The 12,079-nt window shown below is 35.4% G+C and overlaps 1 protein-coding gene across 1 annotated transcript in view; it reads left to right on the forward strand.

The window, feature by feature from the left end:
- The window catches only part of LOC144451779 (uncharacterized), a 118,707-nt gene extending 106,887 nt beyond the window's left edge, over positions 1 to 11,820 (forward strand). Inside the window, exons 9-14 of the mRNA XM_078142682.1 lie at positions 6,592 to 6,804; positions 7,491 to 7,677; positions 8,377 to 8,548; positions 9,072 to 9,212; positions 10,144 to 10,354; positions 11,326 to 11,820. Coding sequence (XP_077998808.1) covers positions 6,592 to 6,804; positions 7,491 to 7,677; positions 8,377 to 8,548; positions 9,072 to 9,212; positions 10,144 to 10,354; positions 11,326 to 11,759 — 1,358 coding nt within the window. The 3' untranslated portion in view covers positions 11,760 to 11,820. The remainder of the gene's footprint in view (positions 1 to 6,591; positions 6,805 to 7,490; positions 7,678 to 8,376; positions 8,549 to 9,071; positions 9,213 to 10,143; positions 10,355 to 11,325) is intronic.
- The last annotated feature ends 259 nt before the right edge of the window (positions 11,821 to 12,079 follow it).

Below are 12,079 nucleotides of genomic sequence, written 5' to 3' on the forward strand. Positions count from 1 at the left end.
CTGTCAACAGTCCTGTACCAGCACTGTCTCATTCTGTCAACAGGTCTGTAACAGCACTGTCTCTGTCTACAGCCCTGTAACAGCACTGTCAGCAGTCCTGTAACACTGCAGTCTCATTCTGTCAACAGTCCTGAAACAGCACTGGTTCATATCAACAGGCCTGTAACAGCACTGCTCATTCTATGAACACAACAGTCCTGTAACAGCACTGTCATTATGTCAATAGTCCTGTAACAGCACTGTCACAGTGAACCATCCTACAACAGCACTCTTTCTTGTTGACAGGCCTGTAACAGCACTGTCTCAGTATAGACTTAGTACATATTTCCCCATTACATGTGTCAATAGAACAAAATTTGTGTTTGATGTATGTATATAAGTTGGAGTTGGATGAGGATTTACAGGCAAGTACAAATTCAATGTAACAGTTTTGTTTCATTCTGTTTATAGCATACATTTCCCCCTTTACAAATAACAAATAAATTTAATATGTACATATTTCACTGTTTGATGTATTGCATATTGGATTCCAAACAGGCTTTGAAGTTCTTTCTTGTATTATAACCCCAATTTTGCTTGATGTTAACTCGGAATGAGTTTGAATTAATTGAACAAAATGACTGCAATATTTTTAAAATATTTATTTTCTAGAATTCGACCGTTTTGAAAAATAAAATCTGATGTCCTTCATAGGTAAATTCAATGTACAGCACTTTCATGGTTGCCATTAACTCATAGTACATGTAATGTTAACAATGCAACTACTGCAACATTTGTCTAGGAATGCTGCTGATCAGAACATTGTTTTATTATTTTGTGGCGTCATGATGGGCGAATGGTTAGAATGGCCAGCTTGGAATGTGCACATTGCAGGTTCAAGCCCTGTCACTGCCGTTTGTTTCTGAATGGCTAAAGTCCTTGGGCAAGATTTGAACCACGATTGTGCCTCAGTCCACCCAGCTGTATAATTAGGGAACTGGTAGGACAGAGGTTGCAATGTGAAGGATTTAATCCTATGCGTGTATAGAGGCTGCAATGGATTGTATGCTCCCCAGGGAGTTGAAATTTAAAGGGACATTGTGCTGCTATAGATCCTAGCTAGGAGTAATAATTGTAAAGCGATTTGAGTGCAAAGTGGGAAAGCGCTTAATGAAATCAACAGAGAATTAGAACTGAGTTTGGAGGTGCCAAAAAGTCTTCTCCTTATCGCACTGACTGTATCTTTGTCACTTCAGATCGTTTTTTCACGGCAAAGAAAACATACGTCAAAATGTTACGCAGAATAAAGGTACCAGAATTTTGCAAGAAATACAAATATTATCAGTTATATTTTACTTATTATTATAATTGTAAATCTTTTCTGTGTTGAAATAACATTAACATAAAAAACTCAGTTTAAAACCCTGACCTTAAAAAGAGTTTTTATGACAATTATTCATGTTATTATTGAAAATCTTGTTGCATACATCCATAAATATTAAACTCTGAAGTTAAAAAAAAAGACAAAAAAGTAAATATCTTTGGATAAAATAGTTGATCGATGGATTAAATAGCTTTATTTTTTGAAACGATTGATGATAACTTGGATAAAAGTAAAGAATAGATGGGTTGGATGAGATTACAGGTTTTCGAGATAACATGGTTTGTTTTTTGATCAAGAAGTGGGTGATCATCAGTCATGTCTGCTAAGAGATATCAGCGACATGAATGATCACTCATCTCGTGAACTATCGAAATGATTCCGTGACAAATGTAGCAAATACTAATTGGGAAAAAAATGATAAGATCAGTCTATAGAATATCTGAAAATAGAAATATCCCACTGTGTCTGACATTTACATTATAAAAAAAGTAATGCCGTGTCATGTATTAGATAGAAGAAGGAACAAATAAGGTATTTTTCAGGGAATTTGGTTTCGGATTACGTCTTGTATATACCGGTATCTTTCTTGTCAGTTTCTTCCGGGATCTTTAATGGATTGTGGAAATCATTGTCAGGAGCAGACATCCTGACGTTGTACTTAACTTACAGCGACACGTGAGCTGGGAGACTCTTATACATACTGCAGGAATAGTTTGACTGTAAAAGAAAGTTAGAAACAGGGTCTCTGCGTAGGTTGAAAGTCGTGTGAGTTTAAATGACTTCGTAGAAGCTGATATGCATGGTACATTGTACATGACTGCTATTTAGTTTGACTGTAGAGAAAATAAGGTAGAAGCAGGGTCTCTGCATACTTTTGAGTTTGACTGTAGAAAAAAAAAAGAGCAATTTGCAATCGCCATTGTTGGCTTTCGTAGCTTGCATGAAATCCAGACAATACCATGTCGGTAATAAGGTGGATTTGATGAGATGAAATCTGAAGATGGTTGTTATCTTGTCACTGACGAGACACAACCACACCTGATGGTCATTTCCATAACAAAAGATTTCATGTATTTTACATCAAATTTTCTACAGCTTGACATGTCACAATTGGATAACCCCTTCCTGTTACAATATGTTGGGATTCTGATAAAATCCTTTTGTAAAGATTAATAATTCTCACGTTGCAGTTTTTTTTTCCATTGCCTCTGTTTGATAAATAGAATGCCAGTTTTCCATTCTATGTTATGATGAGCCCAATGAAAGACCTGTTCTAATTGGCCAATAATTCACTGTCTAGTTTGTGTAGGACATGATCAGCCAATTGAAATCTAAAGGTATACAGTGATGCTAAAGTTAATGAAAGACCTGCTCTAATTGGCCAATAACTCATTGTCTAGTAATCAGTGTGACGCATAAATTAAACATGACATTTTACCACATCTTGAACTTGTTATAAAGTATATAAAATACATACTGCAACTAGGGGAACTGTACAATATTTTACCCACAACTCTCTCTGATTTGTACTGTCAGATAACTCCTTGAATTCAGACAAATCTCACCTGTGTAAAGGGTTTTGTAAAACATTTCTGACATTCGCGAAAAATAGAATTGCCACTGATGAGTTTCTGAATACCCATTTTCATCAGTTCTGGTATCAATGATTTAATCTAGAAGGAGATAGCAAGTTTAGAAATTTGTCAACAGATTTTCGTGAAAGCCACATGCAGAATATTTGAACGAAACTAAGGAAGATATATGCACCTGTTATGACTCTGTCAAAGATGTAGATTACACTGACTAAGTATAACAAAAGAAATTTACATATTAAAATTCTTCATACAAACTGACTACCCAAGTCGGTGATACTTTGACATTGAAAAATGTTTTATTCAAAGTACATGCCAGGAGTTAAAAGTTTTTTGGTTTTTTTTACCTTTCATTGCCATTGTATCATACTTAACTAATTCCTTTAAATTTTCCCCCACTTGATATGTCATTTTGGTTTTCTTTTCAACTTTTGGCAAATAAAAAAAAAAAAAATTCAGTTGTTAGTACATTTTTATACTGTAACAATATCCAGAACTCTATTTTGATTGCTACCATATTAGTGTACTTTTGTTACATAATATGCTAAACTTAAAAATTTGTAAAATAAGGAACCTCCAAGCATACCAATCAGGGAGAGTTGTGGGTAAGATATTTTACAGTTGAACATAAAATATATTACCTAATCATTGCATAGCATAATTACTATAACCTATTGAAAGGAGATTGTGACATGCATTCTTCATCTTAGAATCAAGCCCAAAGAAAAACACATTCTAATTGGGTAATAGAGTACTAATCAACCAGACTATGATGGAATTAGCCAATCGGAAGCAATATGAAATCAATTCATACTTCAGCTGTGACACAAGCCAAATGAAAGTCATGTTCTAATTGGGCAATAAAGCAGTGACTAAACATTGTAAGACATAATTAGCCAATCAGAACCCAACATGTATTCAATCTTCATCCTTGATATAAGCCTAATGAAAGACACGTTCTAATTGGGTAATAATACCACATTGACGTTGTATACCTTTGATATTTTATGATTTAGTAAAATTGTGGCTTAATTTCTATATTTACTGCTGTTTCCTTTGCTTATCATCGTTGCTTTCTGATATTTCAAGAGTGTGCACCTCCTTCCTACATCTGCATGATTACCATAGTAGTTTTAAAGTTGAAATGGGAGTTTAATAGTCAGATGTAGGGGTGGTGACCAAAAGCAAAATGTGAACATGATACATAGGACAATATTCAAGCAAACCACAGAGGTAAATGTAAATAGTGAATAAATATCCGTCCACTACATTGCATTTTAATCAGATTGTCTTCGGTCGAGAATGAGGCAACGATGATTAATTTTCTCAGATATGAAATATTGAAAAGCATTAATATGTTCTTAGCATCTGAATCATGTCAACATCAAAAAAGAAAAAAAAAGGGTTCAAAGGTCACAGATGAGAGGATATAGATATAATCAGAAACTCAGTAGATCTCATCAATAATAACAGCCAACGCATTGCAGGGGAAGAAAAAAAATCAGATATTGAAAATGTCACGATGGAAAACCTTTCTGTTATTGATGGCTGTCATATTTAAAGAGAATAGTGCAGATAAGGGGGAAAAAAGCATTTTTTGTCGTAATTCAACAAATCCCATTAAATTATTTGTTTAAAGTGGCCATATGGATGAAAATTTGTAATTTATTGGGAATTTCAATTAATAAAACAACTCTACTATATTTTTAGCACAACTGAACTGATAAGGCAAAGTGTCTGTCTCTGTCTGTCTGTCTGTATGTCTGTCTGTCTGTGTGTGTCTGTCTGTGTGGATGTGTGTGTGTCTGTGTCTGTGTCTATGTGTGTGTGTATCTCTCTGTGTTGTGTGTGTGTGTGTGTGTGTGTGTGTATGTGTCTGTGTGTGTGTGTGTGTGTGTGTGTGTGTGTGTGTAAACAACTTAAAGTAAAAACCACTGGACCGATTGACATGATATTTCTACTTGGATATGCAATGTGAAAGAACTCCTTGTTTGTAACTCAATAAATTGCAAAACATTGACAGATGTGTAAAATGTTTGTTATTGTATGTAAAATAACAAACGTTATCTTTTTTAGCTTTTGCAATTTCTTTCAAGTTATAAGCATGGACTTGATGTATGTTCTTTTGTATTGTATTTCCAAGTAGAAAAATGTAGATAGGTTATCTTATCTATAAAAAAATCCAAAATAAGTTCCCACCATTTTGTTATATGGCCACTTTAAAGGAGAACACCACTCCAGGTAATAGAGGTATTTTCATAAACTTTGGATCGTGGAGAATCATTTCATGATTTCACATCTCATAAGCTTTATTTCATCTTTATTATTCTAATAATAATAATAATAATAATTCATTTTATTTCACCAAAAAGGATGACTGGGAAAGTGTACATCACAAAAACATAATTTATTATTGCATGGTCACCTTCCCTGGTGAGGGCCATGGAAATAGTTCAGTGGAACTAGTCTTAATCCAATGGCCCAGACACACAACATATAAACTACAAAACAGAAAATAAAATAAAACAAAAACATATCTGAAAAAAACTGTAAGAAATATATACACTAAGTTACATACAAAACAAACAAGCCCTTAGGTCTTAGATACGATGTGATTTCTTAGTTCCTCTTTGAATGATTTTCTTGAATTTATACATTAGTGGTATGCTGTTGCAAAAGTTTAAGAAAATACTTGTTTTTCGTAGAGTGGTGTTCCCCTTTAACTTGAATGTAGGGCTTGGAGTTCATGAACAAAGTAACAGCAAATCTTTAAGACTTATTATTTACATGGTGTGATTTAAAATTGCAAGGTGCAGTTTAAAGTGTCACAGGCTAGGATGAAACTCTTTACTCAGGTGAAAACATCAATGCATAAAACCTCTTATAAACTATTCTAGTATAATGCTAATGGTGATGAATGAATGTATAATATTATGATTGTCTTCTGACAGTGTTAGAACAGTTGATTGCATTTCCTGAACATTTTTTGATATGTATGATAAATTACATCATCAGATCATTTATGGGTTATATCTTAATACCAGGTTTGAGATCAGTCAGTTGCAAGTGATGGTTAAGTATACATCAGTAAGTAGAATACTGCGAGTACCTTTTAAATATGCAGCAAAAACTATGCCCAAATATGGATAAACTACACCCAAATATGTAGAAACTATGCCCAAATATGTAGAAACTATGCCCAAATATGGATAAACTACACCCAAATATGTATAAACTATGCCCAAATATGTATAAACTATGCCCAAATATGTGTAAACTATGCCCAAATATGGATAAACTACACCCAAATATGTAGAAACTATGCCCAAATATGTATAAACTATGCCCAAATATGGATAAATTACACCCAAATATGTATAAACTATATGCCCAAATATGTATAAACTATGCCCAAATATGGATAAACTACACCCAAATATGTATAAACTATGCCCAAATATGTATAAACTCAGCTTATGCCGCCTTTAATTCTGAACCTCTGAATTCTTAGAAAGAAAAACATAACTGCCTAGTGGTACATTTTAAATTCAAGATTATGAGAAATGAGAATTTTGAACCATGAAATATCAGAGTCCATCGCCATCCATTTTGTAACAGCTGTCTTCTCACTTTCAGGTGAACAACTTGTCAACAGAATACCTAACAGCAGTCTCCTAGCAACCAAGACTGGTTTAATCACCAGCCTTAGGGAGTATGAAAGGGTCATGGAGCGTGTCAAGAAGGGTGGTGCCAAACCCCCTAGGATGCTGAAGCTTGATGACTTTGTTCCCGAAACGTACATTTTAGATTACAAGACTGATAGAGATATTTTCTTTGAGACTTTCAAAGGTAAATATTTACTTTTATATATATTTTTCATACTGTGGTTGGCTTAGATCACATCATGTTGACTGTTGACCTCAAGTGACCTCAATTTGCATATAGGGGAACTAGTTGCATTTTATTTTCCCTAGGGCACTATTCATGTAGTACGTAAGTCTTATTGGGGATTTGTTTAGACAGTGGAAAGAATATGTGCCTGAGAATGTGATGTGTTATAAAACATATTGCCTTGCCTTATTCGGGCACTAGTAGATGTCATATTACCCGCCATGCAGTGTGCCCTCTCAGCCAACTTTATTCACCACTGGCGAACACAATTTCTTGTGACACACCAAACTTTGGTATTCCCCTATCTCTTACTATATGATGACTTACAAGAAATGCCAATTTTTATCATTTTGACACAACAAAAATTGTCCATCATTAGAGGGCACACTTCACCTCATGGTTTATGTGGCAATAAGTGACAGATGGGTGTCTACAAGCAGAAATAAGTGTGACTGGACTTTTCCTTTAAAGTTGATAGCAGTAATCAATACAAGTGTACTAGAGGTAGAAATAAGTCTGACTGGACTTTTCAATTACTATGCCATCATTATAGATTGCTGTTTTTGTCTGAAAGAGGTTTCGTTTTAATTTCCACTGGCATGGTTATTGTAACTGAGTCTTAATTTTGTAATTTGTTATTTCAGAGGGCGAGACATGGATATGCAAACCAACAGGTCTCAACCAGGGTAAGGGTATCTACTTGGTGACAGATGTAACTGAATTGAAGAAGAAGTATGGACCAAGTGATGAACAGGAGCAACCTAATCCAGTACCTGCCCAACAAAGGAGGAAAAAATCCAGACTTCCCCCTATGCAGCGACTTATACAAAGGTTAGAGTTTGTAATCTCTTCAGTATCTGACAGATCGACAGATATCATTTTTTAATATAAGGTAATTTTTTTTTTTTTTTTTTTTTTTTTAATATAATTTTTTAGATATATTTTTGAGATATCATTTTCATGTGAACTTTTTTCACTTTTAGAAAATTTGAAAAATTTTGAGTACTGGTTTTGATGTTGATAGATTAGTAAGGAGTATTTCTCTATTTTTAGTAGAAAAATATATCTAGATGTGTGAAAAACTTATTGCAAAATGTGAATTTCTAGTCAAATGATTTGGAGGGAAAATATCCAATGCTGGAGCTACCATAAGTTTTGGAACATGATTCCGTGGAAAGACAAAAGATTTTGTATAGTTTGGCCACTAGAGAGCACTATTCAACAGCAGCTGTTGGCACAGACTTGAAGGCCATGAAAGTCAAGTACTGTGGCGTCCTTTTTGAAAAAAAAAACATTATTTCCAAATCTTCCATGCCAAAAGTTAATTGCATTATCTGTAAACTTTGTTTCTGATGACATGTTTACAGTTTAGGAATTTCCTGTTTTAGCCACATTTTGTTAACGTTAATGTACTTTTAGACACCCTTTTTTCTTGTGGGGTGCCCTCTTGTGGCAGTACTTTCAGAAATGACTGATGGGTAATCAGAATATGCTATTGACACTGCTATTTTCATGTTACAATATTGACAGGTACGTTCCAAACCCACTATTGTTGAATGGAAAGAAGTTTGATGTGAGAGCTTACATGCTAATAGGTTGTACCAATCCATTTATGGTGTTCTATCATAAAGGCTACCTCCGACTGGCATGCCATGAATATGACCATGACAGCAAAGATTTGACAAGACATCTAACCAATCAGGTAGGTTGTCTCATGATTGACAAGTCTGTGTTGCCATAGTAGTGGACTATTTTATTTTTGTGTTGTCATAGTAACTTACCCAAGTATATGTGTGTGTTGGCAAAGTAATTGAATATTTTATTTTTGTGTTTCTATAGTAACCCAAGTTTATGTTTGTGTTGCCATAGTAATTATTTCATTTTTCTGTTGTCATAGTATCTTACCCAAGTATGTCTGTATTGCCATAGTAATTGCATGTTTTATTTTTGTGTTTCCATAGTAGCCCAAGTATGTTTGTGTTGCCATAGTAATTGAGTATTTTATTTTTGTGTTGTCATAGTAACTTACCCAAGTATATATGTTTGTGTTGCCATAGTAATTGAGTATTTTATTTTTATGTTGCCATAGTAACTAACCCAAGTATATACACTTGTGTTGCCATAGTAAGTGAGTATTTTATTTTTGTGTTGTCATAGTAACTTACCCAAATATTTATGTTTGTGTTGCCATAGTAATTGAGTATTTTATTCGTATGTTTTCATAGTATGTTCAAAAGAAAGACCCAAACTATGAAGCCATGAAGGAAGACACTGCCTGGACTATGGATAAGTTTAATGACTATGTTAACACAGAACTTGCTGAGGAAAAAGGACTACCAGAGAATTGGGTCTACGGTTTTTTCACTGTAAGTTTTAAGTTATGATATTGTTCAGATTTTCTTTTGAAGCGTTATTTTGTGTTTCATCTCTACTATATTATGCCATTGATTCAAGGATAGATAAGGTAAAATTTAAAAAAAAAAATGTTTTGTTTGATAACATGACTTCAGAAAATAGGGTAGGTAGGTCGGGATTTTTTTTTATTTTATTTTTTATTTTTTTTAATTACTTCGACCCAAAGATAAGATACTCATTGGTCACAATACTTCCCTAACAGTTGGTGAGGTGTAAAAGAAGTAAATGAAGACAATTATGGGATTCAGAAGTAGACAAACAATTTATGCAGACTGTACTGTTATAGGCTGAAATGACATTGTTTCTCTCTGGAATGTGATTTTTTCTTAAAAGTAACCAAAGATACTATGTAAGTTTGACAAACATGATACAATGTAATATGTTAGAGTGTACCATTTTCTCCCAATCTGATTAAAATCTGATGTGGTGAAAGCGGCTAGATGTCTTTATTTACCTCTATTTCCATCGTTTTGTGTTGTTTGTTTTGTTCCGAGTGATCGCCGCCTCCCACATCTGAACCCATGTAATAGACAATCCCATTGAATGTCGACAATATTGTAAGGTTTTCACAACCAATCAGCACACTTCAATTTCTCCAGCGTGTGCAGCAGCCAACGTAACGCTCATACTGATTGGCCAATCAAACGTGCGAGATTCAAACGCGATTGTCTACTACACAGGTTCAGATGTGGGACGGCAGTAATCACTCGAAACAAAACAAGCGACACACAATGATGTACATTTAGAGGTAAATAAAGGCATCTAGCCGCTTTCACCACGTCAGAATTTAATCAGACTGCATTTTTTCCTAGCAGCCCCAGATATTTATACATGTTGGTTGGTTGATCAACTCAAAATGTAATGTCTCTTTTCTGTCTGTAGAAACGTATTACACAAATAATGACACAATGTTTCATGTCCGTCCGGAATAAATTGGAATGTCGTCTTGGTTTCTTTGATCTGTATGGCTTTGATTTCTTGGTGGATACTGATATGAAAGTATGGGTCTTGGAAATCAATGTCAATCCTGCCCTACATGTAAACTGTGAAGCTCTCAAGGAAGTCATTCCTGGTGTCATAGAAGAAACATTAGGTAAGATCAAAGCTAATTTTTATCACCTACCGAACTTATATGATTATACCGCCACCTAGTGGCAGTGTGCCCACTGATGTGCCACTGACACACACAATTTGTAGTGAGACACCAAAATTTGATGTTTCCCTATCTCTTACTATGCGGTGACCAGTGTTCCCTCTAAGTCATGGTCAGTGTGCCCTCCAAGCCAATTTGACATGCCACTGATGCACACAATGTCTAGTGACACACCAAAATTTGGTGTTTCCCTCTCTCTAATACTATGTGGTGACTCACAACAAAACCCAGTTTTAATCGTGTTGACTGACAACAACAAAAAAGTTGGCTGTCATTGGAGGGCACACTGCCTGGTGGTCAGATGTAATGATTTAATTTGTCATTCTAATGATGATTGCTGACCAAGACTATTTGAAAGCTCAAAACTTTGAAGTGCTTGTGTATGATGATCTACATAAATCATTTGGTCTACAAAACTGATATGATGGACATTTTTTGATAATTTCTATCAAATCTTGCAACAGTTGGACATTTCTTTGACAGTGTTTTTATTCATCAATAGTGAACGAATTTAACACCCAGAGAGTTAAAGGGGCATAAGCCAAGTTTATATGTTTTATGTGGCGCTCTCTCTCTGTCTCTCTGTCTCTCTGTCTCTCTCTCTGTCTCTCTCTCTCTCTCTCTCTGTCTCTGTCTCTGTCTCTCTCTGTCTCTCTCTCTCTCTCTCTGTCTCTGTCTCTGTCTCTCTCTGTCTCTCTCTCTCTCTCTCTCTCTCTCTCTCTCTCTCTCTCTCTCCTCTCTCTCTCTCTCTCTCTCTCTATCCCTCTGTGTGTGTGTGTGTGTGTCTCTCTCTCTCTCTCTCTCTCTCTCTCTCTCTCTCTCTCTCTCTCTCCCTCTCTCTCTGTGCCTCTCTCTCTCTTACATGCTGTTTTGACTTTGTTGCTAATTTCTTTTCTTTTTTTCAATTTTAGACTTGACACTTGAAATATTTGAGAAGAGCAGGAAAGACAGACCAATAATGCCCCTTAAGTCACTGAAGGGATTCAAAATTCTCTACAATGGTGCAGGAGGTGGTGGTGGAGGGGGCAGCCAGGCCTCTGATAGCTCCAGTACTCGTAGTGCAAGACCTCGCAGCATGGCCAATCCCCGACCAGGTATATCACCAACTCGTAAGAAGGTTTCCCCTTACTTAGCCTCTACAGAATCCAATCCACGAACCCGATCACAATCACCAGAGAAAAAACAATCACCGGAGAAAAAACAGTCATCGGAGAAAAAACAGTCACCGGAGAAAAAACGACTAGGGTTATCACCAACCAGGAAGAAGGTGTCACCTTACTTAGCTGCTACAGAAACCACTGTCAAGTCTTCAACAGGCAGTCGGTCATCTGGAGCAGGATCATGAGTCAGCAACCCCCTCCAAGTGAAATCTGCCTACCCGGTATCCCTTTAAATTATTTAAAATAGATTCACCCCTTTTAAATTGCTTAAAGAAGATGCCACTTTTTATTCTAGTGGGTGTGCAAGATAATGAAATAATGTCAATCACCCTCCCGTAAACAAGTCTGTGCACTTGTTTCAAATAGATTTATCCTACATTATTAAACAATAGTGGAGACCCCAATTGAAGAGATTGAGCATTGAGATTTAGACTAAATGTAGAAATATGATGTGGCATATGACAATGCAACAACAACAATATTGATAGTGATTTTTGTCAGTAAT

Source organism: Glandiceps talaboti, chromosome 21 (assembly GCF_964340395.1).
Source record: "Glandiceps talaboti chromosome 21, keGlaTala1.1, whole genome shotgun sequence".
NCBI lineage: Eukaryota > Metazoa > Hemichordata > Enteropneusta > Spengelidae > Glandiceps > Glandiceps talaboti.